The sequence below is a fragment of the Teleopsis dalmanni genome, chromosome 2, assembly GCF_002237135.1.
Source record: "Teleopsis dalmanni isolate 2A chromosome 2, ASM223713v2, whole genome shotgun sequence".
Classification (NCBI taxonomy): Eukaryota; Metazoa; Arthropoda; class Insecta; order Diptera; family Diopsidae; genus Teleopsis; species Teleopsis dalmanni.
In genome coordinates this window covers 52,640,823-52,661,997 of record NC_051847.1, presented here as the reverse complement: position 1 = coordinate 52,661,997, position 21,175 = coordinate 52,640,823, and the positions used below count along the sequence as shown (strand labels likewise).

At 29.4% G+C, this 21,175-nt stretch overlaps 2 protein-coding genes across 2 annotated transcripts; one reads left to right on the top strand and one right to left on the bottom strand.

The window, feature by feature from the left end:
• Positions 1 to 701: 701 nt before the first annotated feature.
• On the bottom strand, positions 702 to 14,808 carry LOC119678052 (paramyosin-like). Its single transcript, XM_038089693.1, has 16 exons — positions 14,576 to 14,808; positions 8,523 to 8,579; positions 8,326 to 8,465; positions 8,232 to 8,276; positions 7,959 to 8,169; positions 5,903 to 6,235; positions 5,480 to 5,637; positions 5,188 to 5,289; positions 4,968 to 5,129; positions 3,760 to 3,887; positions 2,296 to 2,947; positions 2,171 to 2,220; positions 2,011 to 2,089; positions 1,097 to 1,291; positions 825 to 1,027; positions 702 to 763 (listed from the first exon to the last, which is right to left on the bottom strand). The coding sequence occupies exons 1-16, from the start codon at positions 14,646 to 14,648 to the stop codon at positions 727 to 729; spliced, it is 2,625 nt and encodes an 874-aa protein (XP_037945621.1). The 5' UTR covers positions 14,649 to 14,808; the 3' UTR covers positions 702 to 726.
• Positions 11,135 to 20,118, top strand: LOC119678051 (spondin-1-like). The gene is made up of 8 exons (XM_038089692.1): positions 11,135 to 11,352; positions 16,251 to 16,457; positions 16,527 to 16,912; positions 16,970 to 17,176; positions 17,231 to 17,485; positions 17,922 to 18,093; positions 18,159 to 18,526; positions 18,591 to 20,118. The coding sequence occupies exons 2-8, from the start codon at positions 16,289 to 16,291 to the stop codon at positions 19,692 to 19,694; spliced, it is 2,661 nt and encodes an 886-aa protein (XP_037945620.1). The 5' UTR covers positions 11,135 to 11,352; positions 16,251 to 16,288; the 3' UTR covers positions 19,695 to 20,118.
• The last annotated feature ends 1,057 nt before the right edge of the window (positions 20,119 to 21,175 follow it).

Sequence of the window (21,175 nt, the reverse complement as noted above, 5' to 3'; positions counted from 1 at the left end):
TATGTGAATTCAAAGCAGGTATTTATATGATTCTTATGAGATAATATTGTATATTGAAAGCAAAACTCTGCTTTTAGTATAACCAATTAACTATAGTGTATTAAAATAAGGTCGTACGTTTGTTTGTCTTGTTTGTCGTTCATCACTGTATTAGATACAGCTTCCAAAGCTTTGAAACCTTCGGATATGTAACGTTCTACAAATATGCAGTATGGTATGTGCCGAATCGAAGTAATATAAAATAGAAGACGGGAAAAAATTTGTTTTACATTATTGGATGATGGGTTTGGTGAACAAAGCATACAGTAGGCACATGTTCTACTGTTCCAAATACTTTTTTTAAGTTTTTGTTAAAAATAAAAATTATTAAATTTTATCCATGTTTGATTTATTTTTTTGGTTTTTTTTTTGTTTTCTTTTCTTATGTATATAATACTCGTTCAGTTTTAATAACAAAATAATTACAAAATAAATAATTTCACTTATTCGCTAAAACAAAACATGGACAATTATTAAAAACCTTTATAATTTTGATTCTCATATGGAAACTTCTCATCAATATAAACATAATCACCAATTCCAATTTCGAATTAAATCTAAAATATTCATATATAATACGTTTTAGATATATTTAGACATATTTTTCTTACCCTTTCTATTGAGTGTTTTTTATAGTTTTTTCCTTACATATACCTTGCTACTTGATAGATTTAACTGAGGTGTGATTTATATCATTTTAACAATATGCTGCTGGTAAATTCGTCTAAATGAAAAAGAATATTTATATATCATATTTAAATATTTAGTAAATAAAGAGTATTTACATAGTTTGCTGTAAATGACGAATCTCATCTTCCATAGAAGCCAGTTTTTCCTCCATCCTAACCCGTAACATTTGACTACGTTCGTTATTGTTAACCAATAATCTAATCATATGCTCGTAACGAACCACATCTACTTGCTTGTGATTCAAAGTTTTGAAAAGACTCTTGTATTCTTCATCTCTTTCAACTAATTTTTTATTTAACTGCAATTTTTGGACAGATTTTATTTTTATATACGAGCAAGTATGTTTTTATGAAACATGCTTTCTTACCTTACAAATTTTTGTGTTCTGTTCTCCAAGAGATGCTACTAATTTGCAATCTGCACCAGTACTGTTTTGTGATGTGAAGTCATAATCGCCTTGACTTTCAACCATTGGTTCACCTTTGTAAATTGCATTAATTTTATTGCGAAGAGTTTCGATTTCAATTTTCTTTTTCTTTTCAGCTTCTCTTAATGACATTAACTTTAAAATAATATATTTTATTATTATTATTTTTGATTTAACATTTTAATCACATTTCAAGATATTACTATGATAAAGCAAAAGAAGACCAGGTTGTTTTTTTAAATTTAAGTTAAAAAAAATCGATTTTATATACATATATTATTACTATCGCAAACTTCAAGATATTCATCTTTTTGTTATTACCCCATGGTTGGAATATACTCTCTATAAATATATATTTAAAAGCATATAGAAAACAAACTGGGTTTCTTAGCAATAGTTCGTATATAGACGAAATCAACACCTTACAAAATCATATCAACTAATCCGTTGAAATCCTGCCAATATACGTACTTTAATCGATGATTCTATCTATAAATCCTAACCGATGCTATAAAAAGGAAATTAAGGGCAAATTTAACAAGAAATCCTCGAAAAATACTACTTATTTTCCATCTTCATCTTTATTTGGTTTGGCACAAATAGCAAATATGTTAATAATCAGTTGTCAGCAAATAAGAGAGTGCTGTCAAAACTAACCTAGAATAGGTATGTCAATATTAACAGAACGCAGCGATGAGGGTTGTATTGTTATTATCAATATAGAGGCAGGTTTGTATTAAGTTGTTAATTATTTACAGTATATATTCTCCCTTATATTATATTTAAATATACATATAAAATTCCTATATATAATAATCCGAGTAAGTTCTATATATTTGTTAAAAAAAACTTACCTCCTCGTAGTCGTCTGATCTCATAGGTAAAGCATGTTGAGCAATATTCGTTTGATAATCTAAAGCATCAGTTAGTTCTCTACGAAAAGAATTTAGGTATAAATATTTAAAAAAAACTATCTAATTTATAATAATTAATATTATCATATTAATCATTTACCTTATTTTATTCTCAGCATTCACAAGCATTTTCTTCGAATCTTTGAATTCCTAAAATTGTATAATAAATATTATAGATTTATGCTTGTTTATGTTAGTTGCAGATTTCAAAAGCTCTAAGTTTACCTCTTGAATACAAGACATATCAATACATATAGCCTTCTTTTCTTGTTTTAAAGTCTCACATTTGGCTTTTTGTGCCTCTAATTCTAACATGTAGAACTTTAAACGGTCTTCATTTGGATCAGCATCAGTCATTTGTTGAGATTTTAATTGATCTTGCAATGCTGTCAAATCAGATTTCGACTTCTTTTCAGTTGCTTTTAATTTCTTTTTACATTCCGACAAATCAGATTGAAGTTTTAGTTGATTTGCCTCGTATTCATTTCTCGTGTTAGTTAATTCCTCCTCAGCTTTAAGACGAGTTTCATCCAACATTTCCTGTGTGAATTTCAATTGTGTTTGAGTTTTTTGGAGAATAGTTTCCAATTTTTCTTTCGATGTACTAAGATCAGATTGTGATTTGTGTCGACTCCTTTCCAATTCCCTTTTTGCTGCTTCTAACTCCATTTCGAATTTGTGCTGATTTTCTTCATATTTATGTTTGGAGCGCTCTAAATCATTATTAGCTTTCTTTTTAAATTCTTCCAATTTTATTTTGGCGGTGTATACATCGTCACTAACTTTACGAAATTTCTCAGCTATTTCATCTCTTTCATCAGCTAATTGTGAAAACTTTTCCTCAATATCTCTCTTTTTTTTAGTCAAAGCTTCAATTCTATAGTAAAATTAGTATTTATATACTACGTATAATCTAAAAATTATTAATATAGGCAAGGCGTAATCAAAAAGTAACAAGAATTTTAAATTTTTTTGAAACGGACTATTTTATATTTAATCCTTTCGAAGTCTCCTTCAAAGGCTACTCATTGATAATCTGCCAAAGTTGAAAAATATTATTAAGAAGTTTCTTTAGGTAATGTTTTGACCTCGCTTTGTAATTTTCCCTTTATTACATCTATTGTTTATAATACATTGTCATTTTGGTACCTTCTCAGGTTTGGAAAATTAATAAAAATTTCAAGGTACCATATCTGAATAGTGTGATTGCTTCATTGCAGTGATATTATGTTGCATCATGACTTATGGGATTAGCAAAGAAAAAATCAGTAGTTACGAAAAGGGATATCACTTAATTTAATTCGTAACACAAAATTTTATAAAAAGTCTCTAATACTGTATTTTATTACATTAAATCCCAAACATACTAATAACGTATTCCTCTTTCAATTGGTAAGCACAAATTAAGTATTGCAGCTGCTGCATACCATAGTTACCTCGTAAGTTACTTTGCAATGTAACTAAAACATAAGCAAAGAAACATAAACATTCAATAAACAAGATAGACCATATACAATATCAAAATTCTCGTTTCTTTTTGATCACGTCTCATAATCATTTCAGTTGAAGATACTTCATATCGATGAATTTATTTCATTGGGTGTGAAAAACAATATAAGCAAATAGAAATATATCACAAAATTATGAAAATATTATTTAGTAAAATATATTCCTGACAATATTACATACTTTTCTTTATAGGTTTTAATTTCTGATATATATTTCGATTCCATCGGATCACTTGCTTCGCTATATTCTTTAATTTTTAATTTCAAGTCTTCATTTTCAATTTCAATTTTTTCGATACAAGAAGTTATCTAAAAATAAGATATTAAGTTAAAATTTTTTGGGTTAAAATATATATGCGAACATAAAAGTCAATTCCGACTTTGGGTCAGTTGACTAATGAACGCTGACTCTGAGCTTCAAATTTGGCAGAATACAAGTTCAATCCCTAGTACTTGCAGTCACAAAAAATTTTTTACGAATAATTAAAGACAAATATTATTTCTAAGACCACTGATGATGGGTATATGGCAATACTCAAAACAGCTGTATGGTCATCCAAAAATGCAATTAATTAAAAATAATATAAAAGAATTTTTGTTGTTCTAGTTCACTACTTTTCGAAAAACTATTTCAAGAAAAAACTTTTAACATTTTTTTCCTATTAACATGGACCACGGTTTGAGAATATTCATCTTCGAGTAGTTTTTATATAGTCATATTTCAGTATCTTCTTATTTTAAATATATTTAATTGAATATTATGCATTAAAAATTTCTTTTATTTCTGATTTGGATTTATCATATAAGTTTACTTAAAAACCAAAATATTTGTAAGATACATTATTAAAAAAATGAATAATTTAAGTAGCATTATTTTTAAAAATAGCTTTAAAATATTAATTTATTGTACTCCTCAAATAAAATATATACGCATGAGATCCTCATTAAATGAAATTTAATTAATTCTGGATTAGGATTTATAATTAAATTTTAGCTAAAAATTGAAATATTCAGGATGGCATTATTTTAAAAAGAAAGTTTCTTAATAATTCGCCTAACACTAAGCAGCAAATCGGAGCTAATGAGGTTTGAAGGTATTCCCTTCGTAAAAGGGTGACCTATACCAGTAGTCCATGGGTAACATCAAATATTAATTAAAAATTGTGTTATAAGGACTTACAGTTTCACAAAGTTGGTGTTTTGTTAATAAGGACCGTTTTAAGCATGGACAATTGTATGTGGTCATATGTAGAGTTAAATTGTTAATATATATGCTTGGAAATTAATAAAAATTAAAACTATATCAAGCTAAATAAAATTTTAATTTAAGAAACATTATTTTCATATGATCGAATATTGAACAAAGGCAAGTCAAGTATGTATTAATACCTCAAATATTTTATCAGATTTTTCATCCAATTCAGCTTCAAGACTTTCGAGCTCTTCCTTTTGTTTGTCTACAATCACTTCAAGCTCATTTATTTTTGCCTCCTGTGAACTTTTCACCTTCTTGAGCTCATTTTCAGTAGCTTCCAAATTTCTTTTTGTATCCTATAAATATATCACTTATAAATGTCAAATATTTTCTAATTCAATTGTAATTATTAACCCTAATTTCTTTCTGTAACCTCTCATTAATGGATACATAATCGACAGCTTTTTTATCAAGGTATTTTTGAAAATGTTCAAACAATTTTTCAATGCGTTCATCCTGAAGAAAATATTTTCAAAAATAATATTATGTATATTAGTTAACTATGTATTAAATAATAATTCATTTATTTATAATTTTTTTATAAAATCAATAATATTTTTTATTTCTAACATATTTTTATTATAACCTATAGCGTTTTTAAAGGAAATATAAATTTTATTGCATTTATAGTCTAATAAATAAATACCTGTTTGTCTTCCAAAGCATTGTATGCATCCTCCAAAATTATTTCTCGATCATCACTGCTTTTATTTCGAACACTTTTTAAAACATCAATAAGATACATTAAACATGCATTAGATGTTTCCTTCATTTTTTGCTTTATGTCGTTTATAGATTCCACGGCTTTCATAAAAAAAAATTACTAATAAATTTCACATTAATATAATATATATGGCACGATTCCCACTTCCCAGACATCAACTTTTGCGAGGGTAAAAAAAATAAAAGTTCAAGATCGCTAAAAGTAAGTTATATCGGTTTATAGTGCAGTGTAGTGGAAGAAGTTGTAAAATTCTTCAAAATTGCTAACTCTATTGTAATTCGTTGAGGAGCGCACGGGAAATCGGAAACGAACCATAGATATAGTAGATATAAATATCATACTCACGAAGTTTTGGCATATTTATTAAATCACTTGGCGAGACGATCAATCGACCCTCGTCATTTTTAACCATTGTAACAAATTTGTAATCCGCCTTGAGTTTATCTGGTGAAACTTTTTTCAATGTTGAGAATTTTTGCATAAACTCAGACTGCAATGATTCCAATTTTTTCTGCAAAACTTCGAATACGGTTAATTTATTTTTCTCCAGCACACGTTCACGTGCAGTTAGTCCTACAATTTCACTGTCACCTACGGTTATACATCCATTCTTGTTTGTTGTTAACAACGAATTCGAAAATTGGCTTTTTAGTGAAGTTGAATCATCTACTTTATTGTCTAATGTAAAATTATACATTTTAATTATTATATCAATAAATAGTTTAAAATATATGATTAATTTTTTATATATTAATAGTATTTATTTGAGTATATATATAAACACAAAGATTTATCCATTTTGTGACTCCATATAATATTAAAAGATTCGAGTACTTCACGCGTCGTAATACAGTACTGGACTTACTACAGGTGCCTAACTTATTAAAGCTCGGTCATATCATAATGGATGTTTATTTTCCAGATGTTATGTGGTTGAGGATTGTCTGAATAAATAATAATTTTTACATAACCTCAAAACAAATAACTACTGTGAACTCGGTTCGCAATTGACATCAGCAAAATAAAAAATTAGGTACGTGTCCTATAAATTTCTTCAAACAATAAATTCAATTAAGAACAATAAGGAACTTATGGAACTTTTATATTAAAATAACATATTTTTCACATCTTCCTTTAATTAACGCCAAAAACTGTTTTCATGAAAGTATGAGGCTATAACACCTCTAGACCAAATGCTACATTGTTCAGTGTAGATTTGTGACTGCAATGTTGTTTCAATAGTTACTTGTGAATTTTCAATGCCTCAGATATGACAATTTGGTTTGATGGTATATCTTGGAATTGAATAACGCGTTTCATCAATGAAGAAAATGAGATGTGAAGAAATTTAAAGAGAAACCATTTTTATAATAATTTTTTACAATTTTAACACATCATCAGTTGATAAATGATTCATATTGCAAAATGACATAATTTAAATTAAGTATACGATGTCTGGAATTTCTGTTTCAAATATATCACTGAAACAGTGGTACCAAATATAAATCACAAAATGGATGCTACGTTAATATTCAGTAAAATGTATCAGCCCATGAAAGTATGCAATATTTTACTGATATATTTCTCGCAATACTACAAAGAAATTCTAGAATATATTAGAATAAATATATATATATATTAGAATATATATAAATATAAAAAAATATCATTATATTAGAATTATTAGAATATACTATACATTCGATTAAAAATGATACATGTATAATAAATAGCGTAAAGTTTTTATATTTAAATATATGTTATTATTTCTAAAATAACATGGAATATTACAGTTCAACTAAATATTTAACCTAACACAGTACATGTTATGCCTTTTCTGAGTCGCTTTAGTAGACATACCTCTACCAATACACTGAATGAACCAAAACATTAAACCAAAGAAACTATATTAATATAGTCAATTTCTCACATCAAAATTAAATTAAAAATTAAATAAATAAATTAAATAAAAAATTAAATCAAAGAGACTATATTAATATAGTTAATTTTGCATATCACACAATTGTTTATTAGATTCATTTTCAGACGAATGAGCCATCGGAGATAATGCTCAAATTTTACATATTTCTGTATTACAAAAAAGATATTAAATAAGAATAAATTGTTTTGTTATATCTACTTTATCATTATTAACAACTCAAGTAATAGCAGATTAAATTTTGAAAGAATTTTTTCTCTTAATAGATGTAATCACAAGATCTTTACAGATAATTATAAAATTAGATACTAAATCGCTACAAATCGCTTATTAGATACAGATTCTTGTTAGTCCCTCTAAGAATACAAAAAATATACTGTTATTCTGTCAAACGTAACTAAATATTTATTAGGAAAAGTAAAACAAAAGAGTAGGTATCATTTTTAAATTAATACAACTTACCAGTTTTTTGCGGTACTACTGTTCCAATCAAACCTTTAGCCGATGGTAACATTCTAGCAGAATTTTTGATAGGCCGTTGATATTTTGGAAGCTTTGTTTCAGGCTTTTTTATATTACGCGGCTTGGATAAAATAGGTATATTACTTGTAGCGGCAGCTTTTTTAGTAGCTCTGCCAGTAAATAGATTCTTTTTCTGTTGCATCGGCGTTGTCTAAAACAGTCACAAAAGAAAAATTCATATATTTTGTAAATAAATATGCCATTAATTCGTACCTCTGTAATCTTTGCAGTGACGCTTAATTGAGGTTTTTTTGGCCACTAAATAAAAAAAACAATACAGAGATGTTTATAACTTAAAAAATTTTACCTTTGGTTTGGAAACAGTCCTAGGACTATCTAATGTATCGAATGCAGTAAGTGTTCGAGATGAGGCTAAATTTTGCGTACTTGATGATTTTGTTTGATCTGAAGTTTCGAAAATTGAATTGGGAGTTTGCTGATCAGTTCCTAATTAAAATCAAAAAATTATTTATATGTAGAGTAAATTCACATATTCTTATTTACCAGTAGACTGGTCTTTTTCTATAGATGAGGAAGTATCCATTTCGTGTAATTTTGAAGCTAAATTTAAAAACAATTAATATTTTCTTATATATATAACTAATATAAATACTTGTAAAACTAAAAGATTTAAAAAATATTGATTGTTGTTATATTTCAATTACAGTAGCTGGCTAAGATCAAAAAATATATTTATTGCATAATGAAGATTTCGAAAAAAAACCGATAAAACCGATAAAAATGGGGCACACCAACTTTAATTTTGTTTTTTATCATTCTATCTTTGTACTTCAGAGTTTATGGATTCTAAGAAGATTATTTACTTTCTTTAAATAATTTTAGTTTTGCATATAATATTACTCTTATTCGATAGTGTTGAATTTATGTTTCTCGTTAATTTCGGTAAGCTTAAGACCCAACCATTTTCCTGCTGTTCTCTACACTGAAACCTTAATAAAAGATAAACTGAGTTTTTTATTCTGATAATCTTTTATTGTCTAATTTTCTGTTAGGCATCAGAAACATAACAATGACTGTTGACAATTTCTACCCACTTTAATAAGATATAGCCTTTATATCTATTAGTCTTTATGACTTTCTAACGGGTACTGGTCACCTATTAATCTTCATGCTGCAGTGATATTTGACAGATCGAGTGTTGCACCCGAAACTTATTTTTGGGTTCTATTCTCCAATTACTCTACAATAGGTCTTTCACATTAAAAATTTTTTCACCAATGTCTTATGTTAATCCCAACCTAGCCGGTATTTCTTAACACTAAATCAAAGGCTCCATTTTCTTTTTTCACTTACATGTGGCCTAATTTCCCTAAAAGATTATGTCATAAGTAAATATAGAATTTCTTTCAATCTACCACTGTTCTGTATTAGTCCTATTGTTGCCAATATTTCTAAAAGGTTGCCATTCATGGTCTTTATTTTCTTTTCTTATCTACATTGAACCTAATTTTCCTAAAATGTGATTCCATAAATAATCTTAAGATTTCCTATACTCAACTTTATAGCTATATGTTAAATAGAAGACATCAGCAATAAAGATTAAATAACTATTTCCTAATTTATTGTAATATTTTAATAAAAAAAATTAAATTCCGGTGTTCGCTTTTATTTGCTACCATTAACATTACGTGAGAACCTTCACTATTTCCTCACTTGTAGCTTGTCTGTGCATTTAATGACAACTCATTTTTCGAGTTTGTTGACATATTTAAATATTTTGAGCTGATGTATAATCAAATCTTCAACACCTATGTCAAATACTTCATTCAAATCTCAATAGTATACCCAGAACCCTAGGTAAAATTTGTGTATTGGTGAAAAATCTGCTGTAGGCAACTCATTCACCTATTTTTTTCCATTAAAGGAATAACATCTGGGCTCTTAAAAAAAAAGTCATTCATATCTTAATTATAATAATTATAACCACAGTTCCGTTAGCGAACATTATCCTAACTTCTTTATCTGTAATTTCTATTAGCATTATACATTTCATCCGATAGAATTATTTTTCTCTCGAAATACCTTACATTCTGTAATAACCCCCTGACTTATATACATACATATCTTGATGACTTTTTTGTTTTGCGGAAAGGAGGAGTGGAAGGCCTACGCACCGGCTACAATCCGGGGCCCTGGAAAATGAGTGTCCGACTCGCACGGACTAAACCAACTCGCCCTCATTAGTTAGTATAACTTCAAGGTAGGGTCTCTATTAGTCATTTAAGACTTCCATCGGTGTGATCTGCGTCCAGGCCTCGCTACTATATCTTGAAGATGGGATTTATCTAATATTTAATCTTAAAATATATATATATATTTTGTGTCTACTGTTTACTAATATATCATATTAGCAGAAACATTAACAGTTATCATTAAAGAAATAAAAATCAACCAATAACTCTTATCATTCGCATTTTAATGTATAATTAAAAAAATAATTTAATTTGCTTTATATAATATTTTTTAAAAATAATTATCATGTGCCTTTTATTTTTCCATGCACAAATAAATCTTACACTCTGCTTTTTGTTATAAAAAGCACAAATAATTCTATAAACATTTTGGATGAAATTACAAAAATAAATACTTTACATGCAAAACGCGTTTTATATTTTCTTTTCAAAAATAAAAGTTATTTCTGATTTTTATATTTTTAAGTCAAAAATAACAGTTATTTGTGCGTTTAAAAAAAAAAGCAGAGTGTAAGAGTAATTTGTGCGTGAAAAAATAAAAGGCACATGAAAATTATTTTTGAAAAATATAATATAAAGCAAATTTAATTATATTTTGAGTTTTATTTTAAAATTAAGGATGAGACTTTTTAGAATGATAACTATATACTTAAATAGGAGTTTAGATAATTTTTTATTGGTGCTTTTTTTGTAAAATTTTTTGATATAACTGTTATTTATGCCTGCATATTAGTACAATTAGTTCATAAAATACTATAAATATTAATAAATAAAAAATGTTTTTTAACATCTGTAAAGTATTTATGCTCTGAGTGCACTGCACTTATTCCATTTTGTTTCAATTTTTTACTTTCAATCATTATATTTTCATACAAAAATCGCACACCGTTTCAAATGCATTTCAGTTGTGAGTTAATCGACAAACGTTGCGGATAGTGTGCGGAATTAGAAATTAAATAATCAAATAGTTTCGAATGCACTAAATAAATAGATTAATTGTTTCAGGAAGAACTTGAAACTAATATATAGTTTCAATCAATTTCAAATAGTTTTTATCTCATTAATAGGAGCGTCATCGAAAAGTACTTCTAGAAAGGAAAATTCTATCAGAAGCCTTAAAAGTGAGTTACTTTCACTACGTGATATATAGTGGATAAAGTGAAAGCACATACCTAAAGAAATTTATATGTACGAGTAATAATTTAAGTGATATTATATAAATTCTGTGAATTAATTTAAAATCCCTTCTATTCAATTCAATTTCTCTATTCTATAAATAGATGATTGCAGTTAATTTATTGATTATGTGTTTATATAGTAGTGTTATATTATTGCTTAACTACAAAGTAACCCCCAACAACTTGTGAATTAATTTTAAATTGTAGTGCAAAATTTAAAAGATGAGTTCAAAGTGTTGGCTGCGTACTTTGCCAGATAAGAGACCGACGATTCAATTAAAATAATAAAATTGTGTGTTTTCAATTAAATTATTAGTGCATAGTTTCCTTATTTAAATAAATATATGAATATTAACAACAATGACAAACACAATACAAATTTGTTGCAATATTAAATACAAAAACAAAGGCTTATAACGAAAACCATAGTATATATAATACTTATGATTATAATTATATATATATATTTAAAAAAACAAATAAATAGAACTGTATGCTGTAAGAGGTATAAGAAACATAATTACATGTGAACTATTTTATATATAAACTATGTAATGTATATTTACAAAGAATACATGAAAACTAAACAACTCAATTTATTGAGAAACTTTAATTACAACTAATTTAAACCGGATCTTAAATTCCGTTTTCTTTAGAATCGGTTCAATAATATAGGGGAAAAGTTTTTTAAATATAACATATACCTTTACCTATTAGATTAGATTAGGTTAGGCTGGAGTGGTGGCTTTGGCCCACTTGGGCACAAGTAAGGGCCCGTTATGATACTATGGATTAGTGTTGTTCATACGCAGACCAAAAGGAATCTTAAAAGACCCGCAGTGATCAGCGTACAAACAACCCTGACAGATTCCCTCATTCATTGTCCCAAAGTTTTTAAATCTTTTTCTAGACAACGATGCTCACAAATAGACACATTAGGTGGTGTGAATTTTCTCCTCATTCACAGAGTCACTGCCTCGTCAAAAGTCATTGTGGGGTAAACTCAATCTCATAGCATGTTTTCTTAGTACGCAGTGATCTGTAAGTACTAATACTATAGTGCTGAACAGCTTACGCTTTTGATCAGGTCGATCCTGCGATCCGACAGAACTTTGTTGAAATATGCTCAGATATTTAAGTTCAATTGCCAGCTTTATCGTGTCAAGTGGTATAAGAATCTTTATTTATTCAATTCATGCTTTGCGTCATTATCCTTTTCCGTCTTTATTTGTAAGAGTTTGCTATGCATTTTATATTGTGCATTTACATATAATTCTAATATTTGTTTCTCATTGTATTCAATGATGGTATTTCGATTCATTATGGCATTGTTGTATCCTAAACATCAGTTCTCTACTTTAGAAATATTCCTTTAAGAAACATTTATAAGCTAATTGGATAGAAGAGGCAACTCTCTCACCATTGAAACAAATCAACCTATTAGTTTGGATGTTCCTTAAATTACTGGTCGCATAATCAAGGATGCATTAAACTAGTGGTGTAATATGAATTTATATAATAACTCTTAAGTGAAAATATGAGACGAAACTAAATGGTTCAAAAGTCAAAGTAATGCTTATTATTTTAGCAGTTTCGATTTGATAAAACAACTTTCGGCAAAAAAGCGCAATATTATATTAAACAACGTATATAAAAAATTTTGTAATAACTGAATAAAACGCTTGTATATATGTGTGGAATCAGAAAGATGTACTCTGGAAGAGAAAAATCAGTGTTCATGACTTTATAAAACATATTTTCTTAAAAATTTCAAATGATTTTTGAACAGATTACAAATATATGACTTTTATATATTATTATTAAAAAGAAGGGATTGTGCACTGCGACCCAAAAGATTTATTGTGCCCCTTACTCGGGTTAGACTGTTTCTCCAAGTCCGATTTCTTTAATGAAAGGTAGTAAATCGGACACTCCCCAACCACATGGCATGCAGTTACTATCTCTTCTCTACAGTATCTGCAGTCTGAGTTGGATTGAATTCCTAACTTCGATAGGTGATTATTCAATCTACAGTGACCAGTCAATAATCCCGTAATAATTCCTAGGTTGCTTTTTGATTGTGCTATGCAATCTTTGAAACGTTTTAGGTGGTAAGTCCCTAACAGCATTTTCGATTGTGAGAGTCCTGGTAACCTTTTCCAATAGAGTTATCTTTCTCTTCCCTCTGCACCATTCATAAGAATAGATAGAGTTTCTTTGTCTAGACCACAGAATGGTTCTGGGCCTATCATTCATGAGGCTGCGCCTATTCTTGCAAGTTTGTCTGCCGTTACATTGCCTTGAATACCAGCATGTCCCGGAATCCATATTAGTTGCACTTGATTGTTCCCGCGAAGACTTTTATATATAAATAAATAAAAATCTTAGACACTAGCACGATAAATTTAAAGAGTTTAAAATAATAGAAAACATGTCATTAAACTTGTGAAATGTTAAAACCAATAGTAATATTGAAGACGCAATACCGATTTCTTGGGTACGCTATTTGATAACGAATTTCATCTCTTCTACACCATACAGATTATATAGGTTAGTTTTCGAGTCATTTTGTTACTACCAGTTGTTTTTATATTCAATGTAAATATTGCATTCAGTGGCGCAGACTTACTTCAACTTCGATATCTTGAGAATTAAGCTATATCTAGCACAAAAAAGAGTAGAAAAAACTGCTCAAAATTACTAACTCTACAATAATTCGTTCTTATATGTACGAATGTTCAATACCTTGAGAATTAAGCTATATCTACCACAAAGAATAGTAGGAAAAACTGCTCAAAATTTGTTCTTAAATGTAGGTGCTCGATAAATGAGAATCGAGTTATTTTCAACTACTTATATGTATATATTTCATTCGATGTTACTGGTTCCTTCTTACTTTTGTTATGTGTCTTTTAGTTCAGAATTTGTAGAGTGTGAATATTAGAGACTTACCAGAAGTAAAAATATTCACAGTTATATAAAATTAAAATTTATTGACCGAAGTGTAAGGTGTCAGTGCTGCACCTCTGCAGATGTAAAGCATTGTATTGTGCTTTTAAATAATATCAAATAGTTTATATTAAATTAATTAAATAGTATTAATTAAATAGTTTTTTACATCCTTTTTTAATACTTTTCAATATTTATAACTATATATATATTTTACCTTTAGAAGATTTCTTCTTCAAACCCTTTTGTTCATCACTGCCGGTACCACTTCGCAGTGTTGATGAACTCATATTGATTTATCAAAAATAAATAAATGACAAAACACTTCCAAAAATTTTAAAATTATTCAAAACTTAGTCTTGAATTCTTAATATTACTTTTATTAACGATAAATTTAAAACAAGTTAAACATTAAAAGCGTAATAATTCACCTTCTAAAAAATATATTAGAATGAAATAAAAATTATGAATTTGATTTCTTCAAATTATTTTAAGTATTTTAGTTAACTTGATTAAATTCAAGAAATTTTCTCTTCAAAAATTTCAAAGTACACTATACACATTTTATTTTTTGATATAGATAGATATAACAAATCAATTCTCCAGAAAGTTGAGAATGTTCTATATGCTACATATTCAATATATTCAGGGCCATAGAATCAACTAGTAGTAGTAAATATAATACAAAAGTAACAAGAAAAATGTTAAGCAGTCTTTTATCAATCTATATTTATACGTATATCCTTTTTTTAATATTTATACACACAATTCTTTGAAGGTATACTTTAGCAATAACCTGAAGTAAAGTTACTTCTTGAAAGCATGAAAAAGGAAAACAGTTTTTATGAAAGCAAAACATGAATAATTTCTAATCGTATTCTTAATCGTACTCTGAGGTCTCATAACATGTAATTCATGTGGATGTACCATGACAATTTGTAGATAAACTTTCTATTATTAAGTCACAGATACATCGATCTTCAAAATAAGTTATTTTAAATAACATCAATAGAATCAGCACTAATGCGCGTAACATTGATCTTGAGATTAATATGTCAAAAACAAAGGTTATGTGCAGCGGATATGGTCTATCTACAGATGCAGTTATAACTCAAGTATGTCAAAGAATCAAGAGAATCAAGTATGTCAAATCCGTAACTTACTTTGGTAGCATAGTGACAAATAAATGTGATGTATATGAAGCCTTCGTTTCTCGCACTCATTAAGCGAGGCACCCCTTTGCTAAACTGAACCCTGTATGGAAATCAAGTCAATTTAACACATTTTTACACATTTTTAACTCTAATGTTAAATCCGTCCTTTTCTATGGCTGTGAAACATGAAAAGCAACAAAATCATCACAATCCGGGCTCCAAGTTTATGCAAACCGATAAGAAGTATTTTGTGAATCTGGTGGCCCTATCGTATTTTAAATATCGACCTCTAGGCTTGCACGAAACAAAAACCTGTGACACAAAAAAGAAGGCAGAGTAAGTAGAACTAGATTTGACATACAATATGGCGACCTGACAGAAAATCGCGAAACCAATGCTTCGGTAAAATTCCCAACGTAGCAAATGCCCAAGAGCCCCACCTATCTGGAGACGAACAGTCAAAAGAGAGCTTCGTGCCGCTAATTACTATTGGAATGATATCACCATAAATATTCGAGATAAGATCGAAAGATCGAAACTAATAGATGTGTTAAATTTAAATAAAAAAGTATGAAACCCGGCTCTTAACATTTATGAACACATTTTCAACATGAAAACAAAAATTCAATCAAACAATGAAATACTAGCATAAGTCAATTACTGTAAATGAATAAATTCTGATAGTTTATAGTCAGACCTTTTGCATTGACATATACACATCACTTTATATATTTACAGTTTCACGACTGGATTACAATCAAAAGATTCATTTAAACATGAATTGGTTGTTGCTTCTTATTTCTATATCGGCAACTCTTAGTATAGCATTGGCCTGTAATCGTATACCACAGGGTACAACAGCAGCTAAATCACCTGTTGATGAAAATTATGTTGTTTCATTAGGAGGAAATCCAGACACATATATACCAGGACAAAAATATAATGGTGAGTAGATAATTTTGGCATACTAACTGTGACATTGGTTATATTTTACCATAATTATATCTTTTACAGTTTCACTTATATCATATAATGGACTAACATTTATCAGCTTCATGTTGGGTTTAGAAAACGAAAATGGCGAAACTGAAACTATGGATAATAAAGGTTCGTTTGAAATAATCGATTATGCTGAAACGCGATTTAGTCCTCGTTGCGCTAATTTGGTTGAAAACACTAATACAAATGTTAAAACTCGTATCGATGTTATCTGGACGGCACCTACTGGTAGTGGTAATGGTTGTATACTATTACGTGCAACGGTCACACAGCATCGTGATGTTTGGTTCATGGATGATGGATTTCTTACTAAGCGTATATGTGAAGAAGAGGTCGATGATATTGATAGTCAACCAAGCATTGTTCACCCATGTTGTGCCTGTGATGAAGCGAAATATGAAGTATATAATTAGTTATTTATTTGGTATATATGTGAATTGAAGGAATATTTATATTAGCTAACCTTTGAAGGTAAATGGTCTAGACATACACATCCAAAAGATTTTCCAGCAAATAGTTGGCGTACACGTTTCAGTGATATAATTGGTGCATCACATACGATTGATTATAGATTTTGGCAATATGGTGATTTAGCAAGTGAGGGTTTGCGAGAAGTTGCAGAGCATGGTTCAACCAGAACATTAGAAAGTGAACTTAAAGATCAAGTAGGCAAAAATCTTAATAAATGTGTATTTTAATTTACCGTTGATATATTGTAGAGTGATCAGATACGTACAATTATCAAAGCTCGTGGAATAGCATATCCAAATGTAACTGGTAAAACTTTTGCTGTCTTCCGCGTAGACTCTAAACATCATCTGATATCCTTGGTTTCAATGATTGACCCGTCTCCAGATTGGATTGTAGGCGTTTCTGGATTAGAACTTTGTTTACCTAATTGTTCATGGGTAGAAAATAAAATTCATAACCTTTATCCCTGGGATGCAGGCACTGATAGTGGACCTTCGTATATGGTGAGATTTCATTCTAAATAATATCATTTGTGCATTTATGGTATATGTTTTTGTAATCGTAGAAATGTTTAAAATAATGAAATTTCCTAATATTTTCCTAATAGTTATAATCATTTGAATGCAGATACAATCGTAGTTGTTCTATATTGTTACCTTGCATCAATAGTACCGTAATTTAAAATTTATGACTAATATTCGATTCACACAAGAGTTTTGTTTGTAATTGTAGCTGTCAGGGTTGGTAATTTGAGCTGTCAATTGTTATTGTTTTCAATGCAAAATGAAAATTTTTGACTGCTAAAATTACAAACAAAAGTCTCGTGTAAATCCAATATTACATTTGTCAGCTTTTCAAGAAATAATTTGATAAAAATAGAGACATATGTTTATCTCAATTCCAGTTACATGAAATAATTTTATTTTACATTTAAAACAGTCTGCTGATCAGCCGCAAATACCGCCTGATGTGGTTCGTCGCATTAAGTCAAATTTTCCTAATGATCCACGATCACCTTTTTATGATTCAACTGGTGCACCAATGAAACCTTTAGCGACATTACACCTTAACCGACGTAGACTGTACGAGAAAACTTGTGAAAATACTGAATGTAAGTCTATTCGTATATTATGCTTAGAAAACTTATATACAAATTCGATAATGAAACTCTTTTAGCTGAAAACGATGTGGCTGGTTGTGCTACATATCCGTGGGGGCGCTGGGATGAGTGTACAGCTAAATGTGGGCCGGGTAAACAATATCGTACAAGAGAATTTAAAAATGGAGCTTTAGCGCGACGTTTAAAATGTCGTAACAGTTTAAGAGAAGAACAAAACTGTGTAGGTCGCAAATGTGGTAACTTTAATGAGGAGGAAGCTGCTGCCGAAGAAGTAGAAGTTGGTTATCCAAACGGTGGACCTGAAAATCCGGAGTGTGCAATATCTGAATGGAGTGATTGGTCAACTTGTTCCGCTACTTGTGGAAAAGGTGTGATAACACGTACAAGAGCGTATCTAAATCCTAAAGCAAAGAAAAAGTGCCAAGTAATTTATTTACTTCATATTTTCTAGAACAAATACAAATACAAGTAATATATATTTTTTACAGAAAGTGAGCCGTGTTAAACTACAAGATACTCAAAAATGTGAAGGCATTGACTGCGGTGGAGACATTGGAAATGGTATACCAAATATTGACGAAAATAATGAAAATACTGATGCGGAAATGCAATTTGGAGATACTGAAGCCTTTAATGAAAATATGGACAGCAATTTACGTTTTCGTAATTTTCAAAGTTATAGTCAAAAACGCGAAGATTACATACCACCGGAATGTGGTGTTACGCCATGGTCAGATTTTTCTCCTTGCATGGGTCCTTGTGGTAGTACTGGTCACAGACAGCGTGAACGTAAAATTTGGAATAATGATGAAGTTTATGGTGTTAAACGTCCTAATAATTTTCGTGGCGATCCATGCAAACATATCAAACGCATTGAAACTGTCAACTGCACAATTCCAAGTTGCGATACAATTGTTCCCAACTACTGTTTTGAAGAATTACAGGTCAGCCACTGTCGTGATAGTGATGTTGCAAATTATTGGTATTACGACCATTTAAGTGATCAATGTGCATTATTTTGGGCAGATAAATGCGATAAGAACAATAACAAATTTACATCAAAGGAGACATGTGAAGAGACTTGTCAAAAACCTAGACATAAAGCACAGTTACTTAGTAACGAATTCAAATCCGAACAGAGACGCATTGATTGTGCCGTATCTGAATGGCATGCACATGCATGCAATGCCACATGTGGTGAAGGTGTACAAATTAAGACTCGTAAGGTGCTTCGTTCTCCTAAGTATGGCGGTAAACCTTGTCCGAAACATTTGGTGCATACAGATAAATGCTATCAACACTGTGACGACATTTACTCCATTGGAAACATTTACAGTATTTCTCATGACAAAAGACGTGGTAGCAGTCAGGCTCATGCTAAAGTTACAATTGAAAAAGATGAATGTCATTATTCCGCTTGGTCAGCCTGGACACCATGTACAGCCAGTTGTGGTGACAACTCGGTACGCCAAAAGACACGTACCCTTATGAATACTGATATGAGCTTCAAGTGTAAGGATCGCGTCCGCATAGAAAAATGTGTTATGATGCCTTGTCTGCTTAATAATAATGATGACAACGATAAATGGTAGAATGATAAAATATAACTTAGTATAGAAATAATGAATTTAGTTAATATTCTCAAATCATAATTAATAGAATTACTTAAATATGTCTTAACACAGCAATAAGTTTAATAATACTTATATGATTTATTTCTTATATTTCTATATTTCTAAATAATATTTCGGTATATAAAAATTTTATTATAAATATATATACTGGGTATATTCTCTTAACAACTAGCCAACAAACACCGTACAAAAAGCAATGTATGTGGCTTGGTCGTAGCTAGAAATCGAGCCAGGGGGTCATAAGAAACTAATTTTGAATAAATAGGTATTTGAATAAATATTTTGTAATAATAAACGAAGAGAAAAAAACAAAAAAGCAAGAATATTCCAAAGCAATAATCAATAAAGTTTCGGTCAATATCTATCTACATACATATATCTATAAGACCTGTTTTCAATTGCTTCGTGAAACTCACTGGATAATCACACGCCCGTAGCTTTGCTATCGATCACACATATAAGGGATATACATTTTTGGTATTCTTGGTTCAAAGTTGAAATCCCATTTCAGCAATCTAATGCAAATAGGATAGTAAGTATTATATGTGTGTCTTCACAATAACTTTATTAAAATTCAAATTCAGTTTTCATTACAACAAAAGTCATGTCATTCTTAATTGTAGGGTTGCCAAAACTTTCACTTTTAAGATTGAATCTAAAATGGTGGTAATTAGAGTCTAAATCAATCAATAGGGTTTCTGGTAGGGTAGACGGAACAATTGCCGCATTACGCTTTTCAGATTGAGGGGCTTGTAATTATTCTACCTGAGTTAGTGGCGCAATTTCAGATACTTTATTTGATGATTGAGCTGTAACTGAAGTCGAAACAATATTTTCGTTAGTTACTTCGACCAATATGGAGTCGCGGTACATCGTTAGATGTTGTTTCGTAAAGTCCAATGTAAGTGTGTCTGACGATGATTCATTTTCTTGATCTTCTCGATTACGAATTTGGTTGGCACGAGCACAAATGAGTTTGCCATTTTGTAAGCGAACAATGAAAATGACATTACCTATGCGTTCGATTAAACCAGCGTACCGGATATTTCTTTTTAGTGAAACTTCAGCTAGCGATATACTGTCTTCATTTTGCTTATTCAGAAATTGAAAGAAATGTCATTTGTAATTCTTATTTATAGAGTTGCCAATAGAAAAGATAACAAAATAAGAGAGAAGGTTATAGCTAGACTTCGGCTAAATTAGATTAAGTATAGGCTCAATATATCGTTGTAAGACGTTAGTTATAGTTTAAAATCAAAATAAATATGGCAAATTCAAAAGTCAATATAAATAATTCAATAATAACCAAAATATAAAATAAAGGAAAAAAAGATAAAATAATTTTGTATATATGTAAATACATAATTAGTAAGAAAAGAGGCAATGATCTCTATTTATAGAGAAAGATAGTTTTGTAGTTTCAAATGCGTTGAACTTTC

Excerpts from the sequence above, each read along its gene's own strand:
- LOC119678052 (XM_038089693.1), bottom strand. The coding sequence starts at position 14,648 with ATGAGTTCATCAACACTGCGAAGTGGTACCGGCAGTGATGAACAAAAG. Across the intron at positions 5,638-5,902 it reads AATAAATATGCCAAAACTTC|CCGTGGAATCTATAAACGAC; the intron begins GTGAGTATGATA and ends TTTTTATGAAAG. Across the intron at positions 1,028-1,096 it reads AGAACACAAAAATTTGTAAG|TTAAATAAAAAATTAGTTGA; the intron begins GTAAGAAAGCAT and ends CAAAAATTGCAG.
- LOC119678051 (XM_038089692.1), top strand. The coding sequence starts at position 16,289 with ATGAATTGGTTGTTGCTTCTTATTTCTATATCGGCAACTCTTAGTATA. Across the intron at positions 17,177-17,230 it reads AAAGTGAACTTAAAGATCAA|AGTGATCAGATACGTACAAT; the intron begins GTAGGCAAAAAT and ends GATATATTGTAG. Across the intron at positions 18,527-18,590 it reads AAGCAAAGAAAAAGTGCCAA|AAAGTGAGCCGTGTTAAACT; the intron begins GTAATTTATTTA and ends TATTTTTTACAG.